We start from the raw sequence: 16,799 nt of genomic DNA on the forward strand, positions 1-16,799 counted from the left end.
TCACTGCCATTGCACTAATCTCTAAAGCTGTATTGAGATCTTGTCATCTGCCAAGCACCACTCATTTATAGATGTTCTGTCATGGATTCAGAGATTGTGTGAACCCAGAAACTGCCTGTCCTGCCTGCCTTCCCCACTGGTGGCCTGGAAAACCCCCTTCCCTGTCCTCCTCACCCCCAATCTCTGCATCTTAGGTCCTGCCTTGACCCAGTACAGCCCCTTAACTTCCCAACACCATGGGCTTCTGTGTACTTCCTTTCCTTTTATTTTAAAAAAACAAAAACTGTAGGGCAAAGGAGATTCTAATAGATTTTACACTTACCAATGGTTCCCTATTCATGAAGTTTTGCAAGCAATGAGATAAATGAAACTAACCAGGAGCTATAGAAATTCTCAGAGGCTTCAAATGTTCATGTCCATTGCCAAATTCCAAAAGAGAGCTACCATAAGCTTCATAATAAATTTTTAAAATGTATTTAATACTAAATTTTTTCATTCAGATAGTTTCTCACCCACCCATTACACTACACACACACACACACAGTTATACATATACACATCACACACATATATGTGCCCACACGTGCACACACACACAACTCACTAGTGCTCTATTGAACATGTTCCCAGAAGTGCTACCATAGTGTCTGAATTCATGAGACCCTAATGCAGGAAAGAAGAGAGTGTGGTCTGCAAAAGAATACACCTCTGGGCCAGAGGGTAAACAGAACAAAGGGTTCCTCTAAGAAACAGTCTTTCCGCAAATGGTCAGCTAAGCCAGTGGACAGTTCCCAGGACAGGCTAATTCTGTCCTTGAAGATTTGCATGTAATTAGACCAGAACAAGGCAGGTAATAAAAATGAGCAATCGCAACCCTGGCTCATATAACTCAAACAGAGTATGATGGGTACAACGGCAATGTGGTGTGTGCAAGCCCTGGCTCTCAGAGATCACCCTACTGGGCCCAGCCACTGTGGCCAAGCAGAAGAAAGCTAGATCTTGTTCGGCATGCTTAGTTTTCAAGAGAAGCCAGATATATGGATTTGTGTATGATTTGTAAACATTGGCAATAATTCAAAAATATTTTTAAAACCACTCTGTGGGCCAAACTAAATACGTCTGTGGGCAGAGGGTGACCTCTGAGTTACATCGTTTGGCTATTTCAGTTGCACAAACACTACTCAATGTTTAAATGAAGCTGGGTCAGGCCTGAGGGCAGTGTGGTTTGGTGGAAGGATTATGATATTTACAGGCTGACAGGCTTGGGTTTTAGATCCTGGCTCTGCCACTTGCTAGCTACGTGACCACATGCACATCACTTAAGGAGCTTGATAAAACCAACCCCACATGGTTGTTGCAGAATAAATAAGGAAATGCAAAAAAAAAAAAAAAAAAGATTGACTGCTCTTCGGCTTGGCTTGCGAGGAAAGTTACCTCAGTCTTATTCACAGTCACCTTTAGAGGAGGGAGCAGGTCTAGCTCCCTCCCCTTCTAGTATGGGCCTAGATTCCCCATAGTGAAGAGTGAGGGAGTAGTAAACTCATGCAGGCTCTTCGGACCTAGACAACTGAGCTGGAATCCTAGCATCATTATCACTCACTAGTACTATGACTTTAGGCAAGCTACTGAACCTTTTAAGTTTCAGTTTCTTCTTCAAGGAAAATGTGACAAAGTTATATCTCTGGGTGGTTTTAATGTCAAGTGCCTGCTACATGGCAGGAGCTGAATAAAGGGTAGAGCTCACCCCAGCTCCCATCCATCCATCCCTCCACTGATTCTTCACACAATAAACATAGGTGAGGCAGCAAACACAAACAGAGCTACAACAAGGTGTGACCCACTGTCCCTGTTGAGAGTGGGACTGACAGTCCATGGGAGGTGTGGGAAGGGAGGCAAAGCCCCGATGGCAGAGCAAGTTGACTTGAATTCCTGAAAGTGCTTCAGTAAGAGGAGAGCTAACTAGATCACACCTGCACTGCAGATCTGAGATTAGATAACAGGTGGTGAAGGAAACCCAACTGGCTTCACCATCTCGCCTTTGATTAGTTGGAAAGTGAATGAGTTGGCTGACGGGACTATCGGCAGCCATCATTCATCCCACTAGCCTGTGGTGGGCAGGCTGGTCAGAGCCAGTAGCAGCACCTCACTTCCCCATCCAAAGCTCCAAGGAGAGAGACTGAGCACCTTCTAGATGCAGTGGTTTTCAACCTTAGCTGCAAACAGGATTCACCTGGGGAACTTTAAAAACACGGAGATTAAAAAGTAAAAATTAAAATTAAAACTACGGAGATCAACAAAGGAAATATACTGACACCCAGGTCCACCCCCGTATTCTGAGGCCTGGCATGAGCATCACAATTTTTAAAAGCTCCCCAGGTTCCCCTGGGGTTCCCGTGTGCAGTTGGTGGGGAGAACCACCGTACTGGGGACTCCAGGCATCCAGCACTGACCTCTCCCTCCAAAGTCTCCACATACAGGGGCAGAGTCCCGGGCTTAGCCCACTCCCTTCTACACACGCGCGCACACACACACACACACACACACACACTCTTCCTGGAGAGACAGCGTGCAGGCAGAGGCAGGGTGACTCAGAATGCAAAGATCAGTGATTCACCCAGCACTTCCTCTGATTTTTTTGCCTTCCTCTGTCCCCTCCTTCACTGGTGTCTGGTGGCAGGAAATGGGCTGTGGAGTCAGGTCCCCTGGGTTTGAGTCCCAGCTGTATCATTCACCAGTTTTGTGACCTTGAACAAATGAATCATTTAACCTCTCTGAGAGCTTTCCTGTCCATCAAAGGAGAAAAATAAAACTCTCTTCATGAAGTCATCGGGAGAACTGAATGAGATAATGTATCAGATGGTGCCTGGCACTAGATCAGAGGGTCAGTTGAGGTTAGCATCTTTCCTTTCTACACCTCCTGCATGGATAACTGCACCCCAAGAGAAACAGTAGCCGCAGCAAAGTTCACACAAACCGGGATTCTGCTTCCCGCTGTGGTCACCTTGGACGCGACGCGTCTTCACTTTGCTGAGACTTTGTTTTGCTATATATAAAGACAAAGATGATAATGTGATAGTGATTCTGTATAGAATAAAATAAGTAATGCAATGCACAATAAAGAGTAGAGCTCACCCCAACTCCCATCCATCCCTCCACTGATTCTTCACACAATAAACATAGGTGAGGCAGCAAACACAGAGCTACAACAAGGTGTGACCCACTGTCCCTGTTGAGAGACCCCAGTCCATGGGAGGTGTGGGAAGGGAGGCAAAGCCCCGATGACAGAGCAAGTTGACTTGAATTCCTGAAAGTGCCTCAGTAAGAGGAGAGCTAACTAGATCACATCTGCGCTGCAGATCTGAGATTAGATAGGAGGTGGTGAAGGAAACCCAACTGGCTTTGGGTTTCCCAGTATCCAATCACAGAGACAGTACTTCGAAAATCTTCATGCCTGCTAGATATTAGGATTATTACTATCATTAATAGCCACCTTTAGGCAATCCCTGAAGGACAGAACTGTTGGCCCCCTGCAGATTCCAAACTGCTCCTCCTTGGGTGGTCACTCATGATGTCCAGGGCTCTCTGTCTGTATTTCCAGAAGCTGTCCTCCTGAGAGAGTATGGTGTCAAGGGTGACATCTGGCCCAGAAGTCCCCAACTCTCCCCGGAACTCCAAACTGGCATAACTAACGCCACATAGCCACTCGGTTATCAACCAGGCGTCTCGCGCATAATAGAGAACACTTGAGTCCACCCAGCCCAAACCCTGCTTGTACAAGGAGGACAGAGCATCTTCTTCCTTCTTGACTCCTCTCCTCTCCCCCGCACAGCCCGTCTGTCAGCAAGTCCTGGCAGCTGTCCTTCCAAATCTGTCTGGAAGCCGAGCTCTTCTCTTTCTGGCTTCAGACTGCTCCCTCTCACCTGGGTCTCAGGGTGGTCCCCCATGCTACCTTTGCCCTCTGATCTGTCCTCAACTCAGCACCATGAGTGTTCTTGCAAAGCATACTTTTTGTCATTCATTCAGCAGTTTCTTACTGAGCACCTACTATGTGCTAGGCTCTAACAGCTTTGCACCTTCCTCTGAGCCTACAAGGAAGCCTTCTCTGACCTCCTCTCCTTCCCTTTTCCTTCTTGTCTCCCCTCCTCAGACCTCTCCCACAGCCCAGGCTTGCTCCCACCCCAGGTCTTTTTACTTAAGTGGGCCCCTCCCTACCTGGAAAGCTCCTCCTCCAACCCCTGGGTGGGCTTACTTCCTCACCCCCTTCAGGCTTTTCTGAGCATCCTCACCCAGTGAGGCCTTCCCCATCCACCTAATTTAACCCTATTCCTGTTTGCACTGAGAATACTCACCAGCAGCACTAGAGGCTACAGCATTTACCCCAAAATAACTTTGCCACAAAATATCTCACGTTTATTATTCTATTCACATCTGGAATACCAACTTTGAAAAACAAAAGATATCAATCTATTTACAGCATTGTGTTTTTAGTGGTGGTCTTTCCGTTTACAAAATGTCGTAATTCTCGATCACTGAAAATGTCAAATCCTAGAAAACCGAGCATTCCTATGCATAATTCTTCAACAGTTGGCCGGGATTCACTTGGTGCATCTGATTTTTCTGAAATAGATTATTCTGATGATTCAGACAATTCCCATGTTAGTTCTGTTTAGAAAGAACTCCAAGAAACAGTTTTTATATTTTATTTTTACATCGAAAATCAGTCAGATTTGCTTCAACCGCAAAAAGCGTGTTTATATAAAATTAAATGAGCTCTGGCAGCTAGCTGAACTTTTTTTCTAAACAGGGAAAGGGTTATTAATAAATTTGCAACTGTCTCCCCACTCCCAACTCCCCCTCCTTGCTCCACTTTTCTCCCAGACGCTTGTGACCGCCAACATTCCGTATGACCTTTCCACAGCATAAGCTCTTTGAGGGCTGACTTTTGTCTGTTTCGTCTGCTATTGAGTCCCCCAGCACCTGGAAGGCTCCATAAATGTGTACGGAATGAATCGAACACGTGTTTCGAAGTGTTCTGGCTTTTCTTTACAAGTCGGTCACCTTCAGAACCATGAGCCCTAATGGCAAGTATTTGTCAGTACCAGGCTTTGTGCCTGGTGCTGGGGACCCTGCAGGGAGCAAGTCCCTCGGGATGCTGCATCCTTCCACTCCCTAGGTGCTGGCTGAAGCTATAAAGGAACTCCCGTACTCCGTCTGCTGAAGTCCCACCAAACACTCAGCCCTGCCCTGTGCACTCTCACACCTCCCTGCCTTTGCCTTAGTGCCTCTGTTCCTCCCCCATGCTGGTAGCCATCCCAGGGATTGGGGCGTGGTCCACATGGAGCCACTATAAAGGCAGCTGGGCCGGCCGGGGGCATCAAGGCCACTGGACCTGACCCGCCACCTGTGTTTGCAGAGGTGGTCGGTGTGGGCTGCGTCCTGGATGGGGTGCGCTACAACAATGGCCAGTCCTTCCAGCCTAACTGCAAGTACAACTGCACATGCATCGACGGTGCGGTGGGCTGCACACCACTGTGCCTCCGAGTGCGCCCCCCGCGTCTCTGGTGCCTCAACCCGCGGCGCGTGAGCATACCCGGCCACTGCTGTGAGCGGTGGGTGTGTGAGGACGACGCCAGGAGGCCACGCAAGACCGCACCCCGTGACACAGGAGCCTTCGGTGGGTGTGGGCCCGAGTGGGCTGGGGGCGGGACCCTACAAATGGGTTGTGGACCCTCCTGGAGCTCTGACCACCATAGAATGACTCATTCCCCAGTCCACTACTTACTAGCTTTGTGACCTTGAGAAAGTCATACCTCCCCTGAGACCGTACTGCCCCATCTGTAAAACAGAAATAATCCCATCTGTCTAGTCTGTCCTATGGGATCCTCCCAGCATAAAATGAGGAGTGCTTTGTAAAGAACAAAGCCCTAAAAGTGCAATCCATTATTATCCTACTAAAGCATTAGGGATGGGTGGTGGAAGAAGGGTAGGTGTGTGGGTACCTGAGGAGAGGAGGCATGAGCAAGACGAGATGGGTCTAGTAGAAGCTTCATGATGACTTGAGGCTTCCCCCTTGCTATGAAGATGGGTGGGCAGGTGAGATTTCAGCCAGGTAAACTGGATAAGAGGAAGCCCTGGAAAAGGAGGGTGGGGAGGGGCCCGATTGTTTCACTGCTGCTTACTGGAATGTAGCCCAGGGCCATACATTTAGCATGTACCCAATTAATGTTTGTCATACTGGTGGGTGGGTAGATGGATGGATGAATAGATAGATGAATGAATAGATAGGTGGGTGGATGGATGGATTGGTGAAGAGATGGATGGATAAATAGATACATGAATGTATAAATAGATGGATGAGTGGATGGATAGGTGATGGATGGATGATGAATGAATGGGTGGATTAATAGATGGATGGATAAATAGATAGGTGGATGTATGAATAAATGGGTGGATTGATGAGTTGACAGTTAGATGAATTGATGGATAGGTGTATAAATAGATGGGTGGGTAGATGGATGGATAGTTGAATAGATAGATGTATGAGTAGATGGATGGATGGATGGATGGATGGATAAATAAGTAGATGAGTGGACAGATAGATAGATGGATGGATAGATGAATGGATGAACTGATAAATGGATGGATGAATGAATAGATAGATGGATGTATAAATAAATGGATGATTGGATGGATAGATGATGGGCAAATAGATGAATGATGGATGGATCAGTTAATAGATGGATGGACGGATGGCGGATGGGTGGATGGATGGATGGGTGGGTGGGTGGATAGATGGATGGGCTAATAAGGATCTGAACTAGGGTAGTGGGAATAGAGGCAGCGAAGAAGGAACAGGCACAAGAGGCATTTCTTCAGTGAGACTGAAGGTCTTAATGTCAATTTAACACATGGGGTGAAGAAAAAAGAGAGCCAGAGGCTGACTCCCAGGGCTTGGCATTGCCTAGGATCAAATACAAGAGAAGAAGCATATTTGGGCCAAGGGAGATCTACTTAGTTTGAAACAGACTGAATTTAAGGCAGAGTGCCCTGTCCACGGGATCTTAGGAGCTTCCAGTTTCTCTTTATGAGGAGGAAGGAGAGGAAATAGGAGAGCTCTGAAGTCATCTGCTTGGAGCTGCTGGTGGTGATGGCTGGGATGGCCTGAGGGTAACATGCAGAGTGAGAGAGAGGGGGCCTGAGGCAGAGGTCTGGGAATGCTGACATTTGAAGGGTGAAGAGGATAAGAGGAGGCATGGGGAAATCAAGAGGAGGGTTGGGATGTATGAAGAAAACCAGGAGCATCTGATGCCATGGCAGGCAGCAGATGAGGACATTTCTAGAGGAAAGTGCTTACCAGACAAGCAGTAGAGAGCAGTGGAAAAATGGCAATAGAGTGAGAGTTCTAAGGGTATTGGTGGGTTTTCTTTTTAATTATAGATGCTGAAGACTGCTCAGGTACGGTGTGGGGCAGGATTTCTCAAGCTCGGTACTGTCAACATCTTGGATGAGAGAATTCTTTGTGGTGGAGTTGTCATGTGCATTGGAGGATGTTTAGTAGCAATCTAATGCATGGCTACTAAACCCCAGCAATCTAATGCATGGCTACTAAACCCCTGGGCTCTACCCACTAGATGCCAGTAGCACCCTCTCCCTCAGAGGTGTGACAACCAAAACCACCTCCAGACATTGCCAAATGCACCCTAAGAGACAAAATTGCCAGGTGGAGAAGCAGTCATGTGTGGATAGGAGAAGACGTGGAGGACAGTTTTGTCCCCAGCAGCCCCAGGGCAGCAAGGCAGCTGTCCCACCACCACCTCCCCAGCAGGGCCGCATGAGGGTCACGGGGGAAGCAGGGAAGCAGAAGCTGTCTGTCCATTGTGTGTGGCCCAGTGACCCCGTGCTGACTGAGCACAAGCAGAGCCCCTGCCTAGCAGAGGTGACCCAAAAACCAAAGCTTTTATCCTTCTGGGCAAATCCCTCCCCACTGCCTCCCAAGATGCTTGCAGCTCCAGTTCCTGCCAGCCCTGCCCCTCCTGTCCTTGGATGCCTCCCATTTCATTCAAGTCTCACCCTCTCTCACTCAGTGATTCCTGCATTCGTTCATCAATATTCTCTGCACATCTATAAGCTTGGAAGAACTGACTTACCTTTCCTCTTTCTCCTAATTTTAGTTACATTTCTCTTCTTTTCTGTGTTTATCTTTCCCCTCTCTTTCCCTCCCTTCATTCTTTTCATCATTTTTATTACCTTCCCTCTGTTTCTTTCTCTCACACACACACTCTTTTCTCTCTCCTCCTTTCCTTCTTTCTCTCTCTTTTCTCTGAGCTTCCATCTGTCTTTCCATCCCTTCCCTCTCTGCCTGTTCCCTCCTATCCTCATGCATAGGTGTGTTTGGATGGGACAGGCCTCCTCTCCTCTGCATCTTGTTCTGTCTTTCTGTGGGCAGTTCTCTGTCTTAACAGCTTTTAACCTGCTTTGGTCTTGAGTTCACTACCGTTTTCAATTTTTCAGATGGTTAGAGAGCACCTACCATCTTCTAGACGCGGGAGATACGTGCATCAATAGGACCATCCAAGAGTGGGTAGTTGAGTTGGCTGATAGTCAAATGACCACACAGACTCACATTAACTAAGGGCTTTAGCTTACTAAAGGCCGGGAACAGCTTGGGTGCTTTCATAGGCGTGAAGTTGTCTTTTCTATCACGGTATGGGAAAGAGATGCTATAGCCAACCCCATATGCAGGTGGGGATCCTGAGGCAAGGAGGTGTGAGCTAGCTTATTGGAAATTACATAGCCAGCAAGTAGCAGTGCTGCCAGTTGAAGAGTGTATGTCCTCTTTTTCCCTTTTTTTTTTTTTTTTTTTTTTTTAAACAGAGTCTTGCTTTTTAGACCAGGCTGGAGTGCAGGGGCATGATCTCGGCTCACTGAAACATCTGCCTCCCAGATGCAAGCAGTTCTTGTGACTGAACCTCTCGAGTAGCTGGGATTACAGGCACATGCCACCACACCCAGCTAGTTTGTGTATTTTTTAGTAGAGATGGGGTTTCACCATGTTGGCCAGGCTAGTCTCAAAACTCCCGACCTCAAGTGATCCACCTGCCTTGGCCTCCCAAAGAAGCCCGTATGCCCTCTTAACCACTATGCCCTCGGCATCACTGAAACAAAATGTTAGGTGCTAGGATGTAGCTACTTGCCTTTGAACTTCCCCCAAGTAAACTTTATCTCTGCAGAGGCAGGAGAATGTCTTTTAAAAGTCTTATTTCCAGCCAGACGCGGTGGCCCATGCCTGTAATCCCAACACTTTGGGAGGCCGAGGTGGGCAGATCACCTAAGCTCAGGAGTTTGAGACCAGCCCGACCAACATGGTGAAACCTCATCTCTACCAAAAATACAAAGTTAGCTGGGCATGGTGGCCCATGCCTGTAATCCCAGCTACTTAGGAGGATGAACAGGAGAATAACTTAAAGCCCAGGACGCAGAGGTTGCGGTGGGCCAAGATCGCACCATTGCACTCCAGCCTGAGCAACTCCATCTCAAAAAATAGTAACAATAATAAAATAAGTCCTATTCCCAGCACCTGGCAAGATGTTTGATGCATACTCAGTAAAAATCTAAGCCCTATTATTGTGTTGCCAGCCCCATAGGCAGCTGTTATTGTTCTAATAGGGAGAAAGGCCCAGGGTGGGTTATCTAAGATCACACAGCTTGTAGGTGATAGAGCAGAATTTGAACTTGGGTCCACCTGTCTCTAAAGATGGGTTTCCTCCCATGCTCTGCTTCTCTTGATCAGAAAAATACAAGGAGCTCAGAACATGTCCTCCACTCCCTGGGTACCTTTGCTGGTTAGAAGCCAACTTGTTGTCCTGTGGGGAGGGACAGCCAATGTCTCTCTGTTCCCCTGAGTTCTGGGGACCCCAGACCTTAGTGTGGTGAAGGTGAGGGTTGGGGGCTGGTGGGAGCTGTAGACTCATGCAGATTGTGGTCCCCACACACAGATGCTGTGGGTGAGATAGAGCCGTGGCACAGGAACTGCATAGCCTACACAAGCCCCTGGAGCCCTTGTTCCACCAGCTGCGGCCTGGGGGTCTCCACTCGGATCTCCAATGTTAATGCCCAATGCTGGCCTGAGCAAGAAAGCCGCCTCTGCAACCTGCGGCCATGCGATGTGGACATCCGTACACTCATTAAGGTGGGTCCAGAGCAGGGGTGGACGTCTGGACTTCACAAGCAGACAAATCCGGATTTGAGCCTGGCTCCTGAACTTCCTCGTGGGAAGCATTTGTAAAGTGGGAATATTGTAAAGTGGGAACAGTTAAGCTCACCTGGTAGATCTGGTGTAACAGCTATTTGGGATAATGCAGGTCACCAGATTGGTGCACTGTGAATTTCACTCAGTGGAAGCTTTGGTAGGCATCATGTTATTAGAATCAGGATCACTCCAGGAAAACCTCAGGGACCGTCAGGAGTGGTCTTCTATAATGATTCTGAGGGATCCTTACCAATTTCTATCCTCCCTTCACTCCCATGCTAGCCCACTCACACAGAGCAGCCACACTGGGTGATATAGGGAGCACTAAATGAGGCTCAGGACCCCTAGAGTCAAATGTCTACTTGCATTAATTGCATGTGACTGTGGCCAATCTCTGCTCATCACTGAGCCCCCATTCCCTCATCATTAAGATATTGGAGTTGATCTCTGAAATCCCTTTCAGCTTTAAGAGTCCAAGATAATTAAAATAAAGCATCAAAGAAAATTGGGCCACATTAGCCTGAGCTCCAGGTTCAGAGTTAAAAGTGGATCTGATTTATCTAATTCAAGTCTCCCTCACTCATGCCTTAGGAGTGGTCGGTCTTTTGTCACATGAAAATCAAAGCAAACAAAACAAAAAATTCAACAGTTATTCCATTTTTGGAATGCTGATGGTTTCTTAGGGATGTTGAGGCCAGGGTTGCCTCCAGTGTAAAAAAGGCAGCACGGCTCCCTGTGATCCTCTTCAGACATCCAACATCACTGCTCATCCCCTAGACACCTTCTCCAGTCATCTACATATTGATCAACTGGATCCATTTTTCTTCTTCCTTCTCCTTCTTCTCCTCTTCTTTCTTCTTCTTCCTCTCTGATTATTTTTCCCTGTAATACTAGCTTTTGTATTTTCTGCACTTGGTATACAGTAAGCATTCCATAGACATCTCTTAGCTGAAAACATACATGGAAAATGTACCAGCTGCAGAAGAATTAGAGAAAAGGTCCTAAGCTGAGTGAGATGGCTCTACCATTACTAGACCAGATAATTCAAGTCCAAGCCAATTTTGATTTCTAACCAATGTTTTTCCAGAATTATATACCCTCAGAGGGTTTCCCAAATTGGGAAGATTCATGCCGCCATACAGCCTAGATCTAGCATGGTGCTGTACACGGTAGACCCTGAGAACCCTCAATCCAATGGGTTTACTCTGTGCCTACTCTGTACTAGGCATGGAATTATACCACAGAGACACAGAAAGAACAGCAAATCTCAAGTGGCCCATAGCCCAGTGGAAGGTAGAGTTACCTTTTAATAATGTAAACCATTTGAATACATTGCATATTAAAGGTGTGTGTGAAAGACCACGAGAGGCAAAGGCGGGCAGGGAAGTTAGGGCAAAGCATGTCCCCTGAGCATGGAGTCCCGATGCCAGTTCTGCCACTAGCTAGACAGGGGAACTTGCTTGGATGAAGGAGCTACACAGGCTCCCCATGTTGGTGAAACCACGATGAACGGCCATAGGCAAGACAAAAACGCAGGACAAAAGAGAAAGTGCAGGCTGTGAGATACAACCCAAACAAAACATGTTCCTCTGTGGTCTTCCATTTACCCCTGTGCAGTACACTGGATCTCACTGTGTTTGCTATTGTCCCTCCTTGCTTGAGGATGCTGTGAAGCTGAAAGTAAGGTGGAATGCTCCCACATAGTGAGGAGGGAAAAACGGGGCTCAGGGGAAGAAGGTGATTGTCCATTCTCTGAGCACCCCCACTGAAAGTGCCTTTCCTTTCCTTCAGGCAGGGAAGAAGTGTCTGGCTGTGTACCAGCCAGAGGCATCCATGAACTTCACCCTCGCCGGCTGCATCAGCACACGCTCCTATCAACCCAAATACTGTGGAGTTTGCAGGGACAGCAGGTGCTGCATCCCCTACAAGTCCAAGACCATCAACGTGTCTTTCCAGTGTCCTGATGGGCTTGGCTTCTCCCGCCAGGTCCTATGGATTAATGCCTGCTTCTGCAACCTGAGCTGTAGGAATCCCAATGACATCTTTGCTGATTTGGAATCCTACCCTGACTTCTCAGAAATTGCGAACTAGGCAGGCACAAATCTTAGGTCTTGGAGACTGACCCAATGCCTGTGAAGCAGTCAGCCCTATGGTCAATAACTTTTCACCATTGAGCCTTATTTGGTCAATTTCCCACTCATTCCTAGTTACCCCGATCTGGACCCTTGGCCTCCTTTTCTGTCTCTAACCACCCAAATGACCCATGATGGTGCTGCTCAGGCCCATACTATGAGTTTTCTCCTTGACATCATTCAGCATCTACTCTAAAGAAAAATGCCTGTCTCTAGCTGTTCTGGACTATACCCAAGCCTGATCCAGCCTTTCCAAGTCACTAGAAGTCCTGCTGGATCTTGCCTAAATCCCAAGAAATTGAATCAGGTAGACTTCTAATATCACTAATTTCTTCTTTAGATGCCAAACCACAAGACTCTTTGGGTCCATTCAGATGGATAGATGGAATTTGGAACAATAGAATAATCTGTTATTTGTAGCCTGCCAAGAGGTACTATAATGGGTAATTCTGACGTTAACACACGAAAACCATCCTGATTCCAAATATGTGTGCACCTCAAGGTCATCGAACATTTGCCAAGTGAGGTGAATAGTTGCTTGATTTTGATTTTTAATGGAAAGTTGTATCCATTAACCTGGGCATTGTTGAGGTTAAGTTTCTCTTCAACCCTACACTGTGAAGGGTACAGATTAGGTTGATCCCAGTCAGAAATAAAATTTGATAAACATTCTTATTGATGGGAAAAGCCCCCAGTTAATACTCCAGAGACAGGACAAGGTCAGCCCATTTCAGAAGGACCAACTGACTCTCACACTGAATCAGCTGCTGAATGGCAGGGCTTTGGGTACTTGGCCAGGCTCTTCCTTGAATCTTCTCCCTTGTCCGGCTTGAGGCTCATAGGAATTGGTAAGGCCTCTGGACCGGCCTGTCTGGCCCCTGAGAGTGGTGCCCTGGAACATTCCTCTACTCTTACAGAGCCTTAAGAGACCCAGCTGCAGACCATGCCAGACCCACTGAAATGACCAAGACAGGTTCAGGTAGGGGTGTGGGTCAAACCAAGAAGTGGGTCCACTTGGTAGCAGCCTGGGGTGACCTCTAGAGCTGGAAGCTGTGGGACTCCAAGGGCCCCCGTGCTCAGGGCACATCTATTGCAGAGACTCATTTAACAGCCTTTGGTTCTGCTGACCAAATGGCCAGTTTCCTGGTATGAAGATAGAGGTTTACCAGTTGTTTAGAAACAGAAATAGACTTAACAAGGGTTTAAACCTGAAGAGGTTGAAGCTAAAAGGAAAAGGTTATTGTTAATGAATATCAGGCAATTATTTATTGTATTAGTAAAATATAATATTTACTGTTAGAATTCTTTTATTTAGGGCCTTTTCTGTGCCAGACATTGCTCTCAGTGCTTTGCATATATTAGCTCACTGAATCTTCTCAACAATGTTGAGAAGTTCCCATTATTATTTCTGTCCTTACAAATGTGAAATGGAATCTCATAGAGGTGAGAAAACTCGACCAGAGTCACCCAGTTGGTGAGTGGGAAAGTAGGATTCAGATAGAAATTGGACTGTCTTTATAACCCATATTTTCTCCCTTTTTTTTTAGAGCTTCCAAATGTGTCAGAATAGGAAAATAGGAAAACATATGGGAATAAGTGGCTTTTTTTCACTGTCATTTTCCCCTCTTATTGTCTTTCTAGCTCCTTTTTAAAGGACAAGAATATCTGATTTTCTGATAATTTAGGCGCTTAAGTATCAAAAAAACATGGGACACACAAAAATCCACAAATCCCCTATAGCTTCTCCCCTCTTTCCCATCAGAACCAGCTCTCATCACACATTTAAACGATGATTCTGTTTACCCAGTGCTGCATATTGAATGTTGTGTAGTTATTCACAGGGAATTCTGTGCAGTGTGCAGAGAGGTTCCTAAACAGGAAAAGGACTGGGAATATATCCTCCTTACTATGACCTCCCCAAAACCTAGTCCGGTGCAAGTCATACAGTGGCGCTCATTATATACTTGATGAATACGGGAAGCTGTGCATGTGTTCCTACTTTTATTCGAAGCTCTCTTCTTCCAAAGTGACATGAAAATATAATTTTAACAGTCAAAATTTTATATTAAGTGCCTTAGCAAAAGAGACATTTAATATTTTAAAGAAATGTGCATGTATATATACATATATTTGTATATGCATATATAAGAATTCTTGTATAAAGAGAATTCACCCCATGAATGATCTCTTCTGTAAGTCAGTGTGAATCATATTAGATTTTCTTAGAGTGAAAACACCTGCCATCTACAAATTACAAGGCTGGATAACAGCTCACTCCATTTGAAATTCAGTGGAAACCTAAGAGCTAGGTTCTTACTGAATTTGCATCTCAATTTGGGAAACTGAACTTAGCTTTCAAAGATCATAGGAAGTCGGGTTGGAGAAACTAGGGATTATTCTGGCAATGGGTGGAAGAAGGTGGTCAGAAAAACCCAGTCGCCACTGATTTTGAGAAATGGAACTATCTTATGCAGAGCGCAGAGGGCAAGTCTTAGACCCATGGGTTGAAGTCATGGAGAAGGAAATTTGGATCCAACGTAATGAAGCTCTTTCTAAGTCAGAATTTCCCTGCAATGGTGTGGCCGGATTCAATAAAAATTAAGAATAATAAATATAATGGAAAAAATCTCCATTGATTGTTTACTCGGTGCCAAGCACTATGCTAAGTTGTTCATTATCTTATTTAATTGTTACAGCAATTTTGAGTATGCATCTCTTCACTATTTTATAAATGGAACATCTGGGACCCAAAAAGTTAGAGCCCAAACACCAGCTTATTCTATCAGTCCCTGCTCTTGCAGAGGCCTCTAGAAAAGACCTGAATGACTCCTATTGGAGAATCATATCTATAAGGGGCTTCAAATAGACCAAATAGATCATCACCTCTCTGGTCCCTTGTTAACTATATGTTCTGAGACAAAGAAAAGGTACCTTACGGTACCTACGGGTTAGTTAACCTTGGCTGAGGAAATTTACATTAGTACTTAGAGTGAATTACTCAGGTGTGCTTAGGTGTGCAAAAGAGAGGGAGATTTGAATTCACCAAATTAAATCTTGCTAAACCTTATTATAAGCATTTGATGAGCGCTTAGCATACACCAAGCCTTGTGGAAAGTGCTTTCCTACCATATCTCATTTAATCTTCACAGCAGACCTACAGAATATGGCACTATCATCTGAGTCTCACAGAAGTTTAATAGTTTACTCAAGGTCTTACCAGCTAGTGAACAGCAGACCAAGACTGGAAACCCAGGATAGTCCGATACCTGAGCCATCTCTTCTTGTGCTACGCCTAGTTATTCTGTCCCCAAATCAGAAGGCATGACCTTTATAAGAGGCACTTTACTGACAATAGCTGCAATTTTAACTTTGAAAATGATTCAGAGTTATCAAAGATAGTAGACTCAAATGATATGATTGTCTGTAATCTCGCTAGCCTTGTACCGTGTGTCTGTAGCAATTACAGGGAAGTAATCTAGCTCCTGACTACTACGTTGAACTATGTCACTGCTTCTTACAAACTTGTCTTGATGCAAAGCAGCCACAATGTAAACCCTGCATATCTGGGAATCATAACAGTCAACTATGTATCTCTGCGTGTGTATATATATGTATGTATATATCTATTTTCAAACTGTGATTTAATATTTAAATATTCCTACTGCCATTTTTGTGACTGAAAAACTACACATGAGGAAACGTCTTAGAATTTTCCAATAGAAGAAAAATAACACTTGGGCATTCTGTCATGTTTCACAACAGTCCTCATTTTTCTCGTGATTTGTGTAGTGGGGAACGCGTTTGCTCAGTGTGAAGGCTTTCATTGCTCAATTTCTCTGTGTAAGGCTTTTCTCCTTAAGGGAATAAACCATCCGCAAAGTCACGTACTGGATTTGGTGGCTTCTCTTGTACCTGCAGTTGTTATGAGACAATGATGGAGCATTGAGCACGTTCAATAAATGTGCAGATGGTGGAAACGAGGTCCCAGACACTTTATACAGTGACATTAAAATGGCTAAAAAAGTTTGGAAATGGGTTTAGAAACACAAAGTTTAGAACTCAGAGAAGACAAGGGCTGCCAATGTATCCGGGCTGGAAGACACCTCATGTAAATATAAAGTGAAACTTTTGGCGTTCATTCATTCACTCACTCACATATTCAGTGTCTTTCTACATCTCCAACGAGACTGAGTACTGTGAGGTCAGGGACTGTAGCTGCTTCCTCTGAGCCTAGCTCAGAAGCAGGCACATGTCAAGAACTGAGTAAGCAAGGATCGGATGGATGGATAGAATATCTATTGCCAGCTGCCTTAGGAACCAAGAGGAGGAAAAAGAAGCATAAGGAAGGGTGCAGATGCAATGGAAACAGTCCTGACTTTGGGACTCAAATGGATCTTGATATCCTTTTTTCCTTACTA

General features: G+C 45.6%; 1 protein-coding gene across 1 annotated transcript in view; it reads left to right on the forward strand.

Annotated features, from left to right (window-relative positions):
• Positions 1-16,264, forward strand: part of CCN4 (cellular communication network factor 4) — a 40,574-nt gene extending 24,310 nt beyond the window's left edge. Inside the window, exons 3-5 of the mRNA XM_001087371.4 lie at positions 5,414-5,674; positions 9,996-10,189; positions 12,041-16,264. Of these exons, the coding sequence (XP_001087371.1) occupies positions 5,414-5,674; positions 9,996-10,189; positions 12,041-12,340 (755 nt within the window). The 3' untranslated portion in view covers positions 12,341-16,264. The remainder of the gene's footprint in view (positions 1-5,413; positions 5,675-9,995; positions 10,190-12,040) is intronic.
• The last annotated feature ends 535 nt before the right edge of the window (positions 16,265-16,799 follow it).

The sequence above is a fragment of the Macaca mulatta genome, chromosome 8 (assembly GCF_049350105.2).
Source record: "Macaca mulatta isolate MMU2019108-1 chromosome 8, T2T-MMU8v2.0, whole genome shotgun sequence".
Lineage (NCBI taxonomy): Eukaryota > Metazoa > Chordata > Mammalia > Primates > Cercopithecidae > Macaca > Macaca mulatta.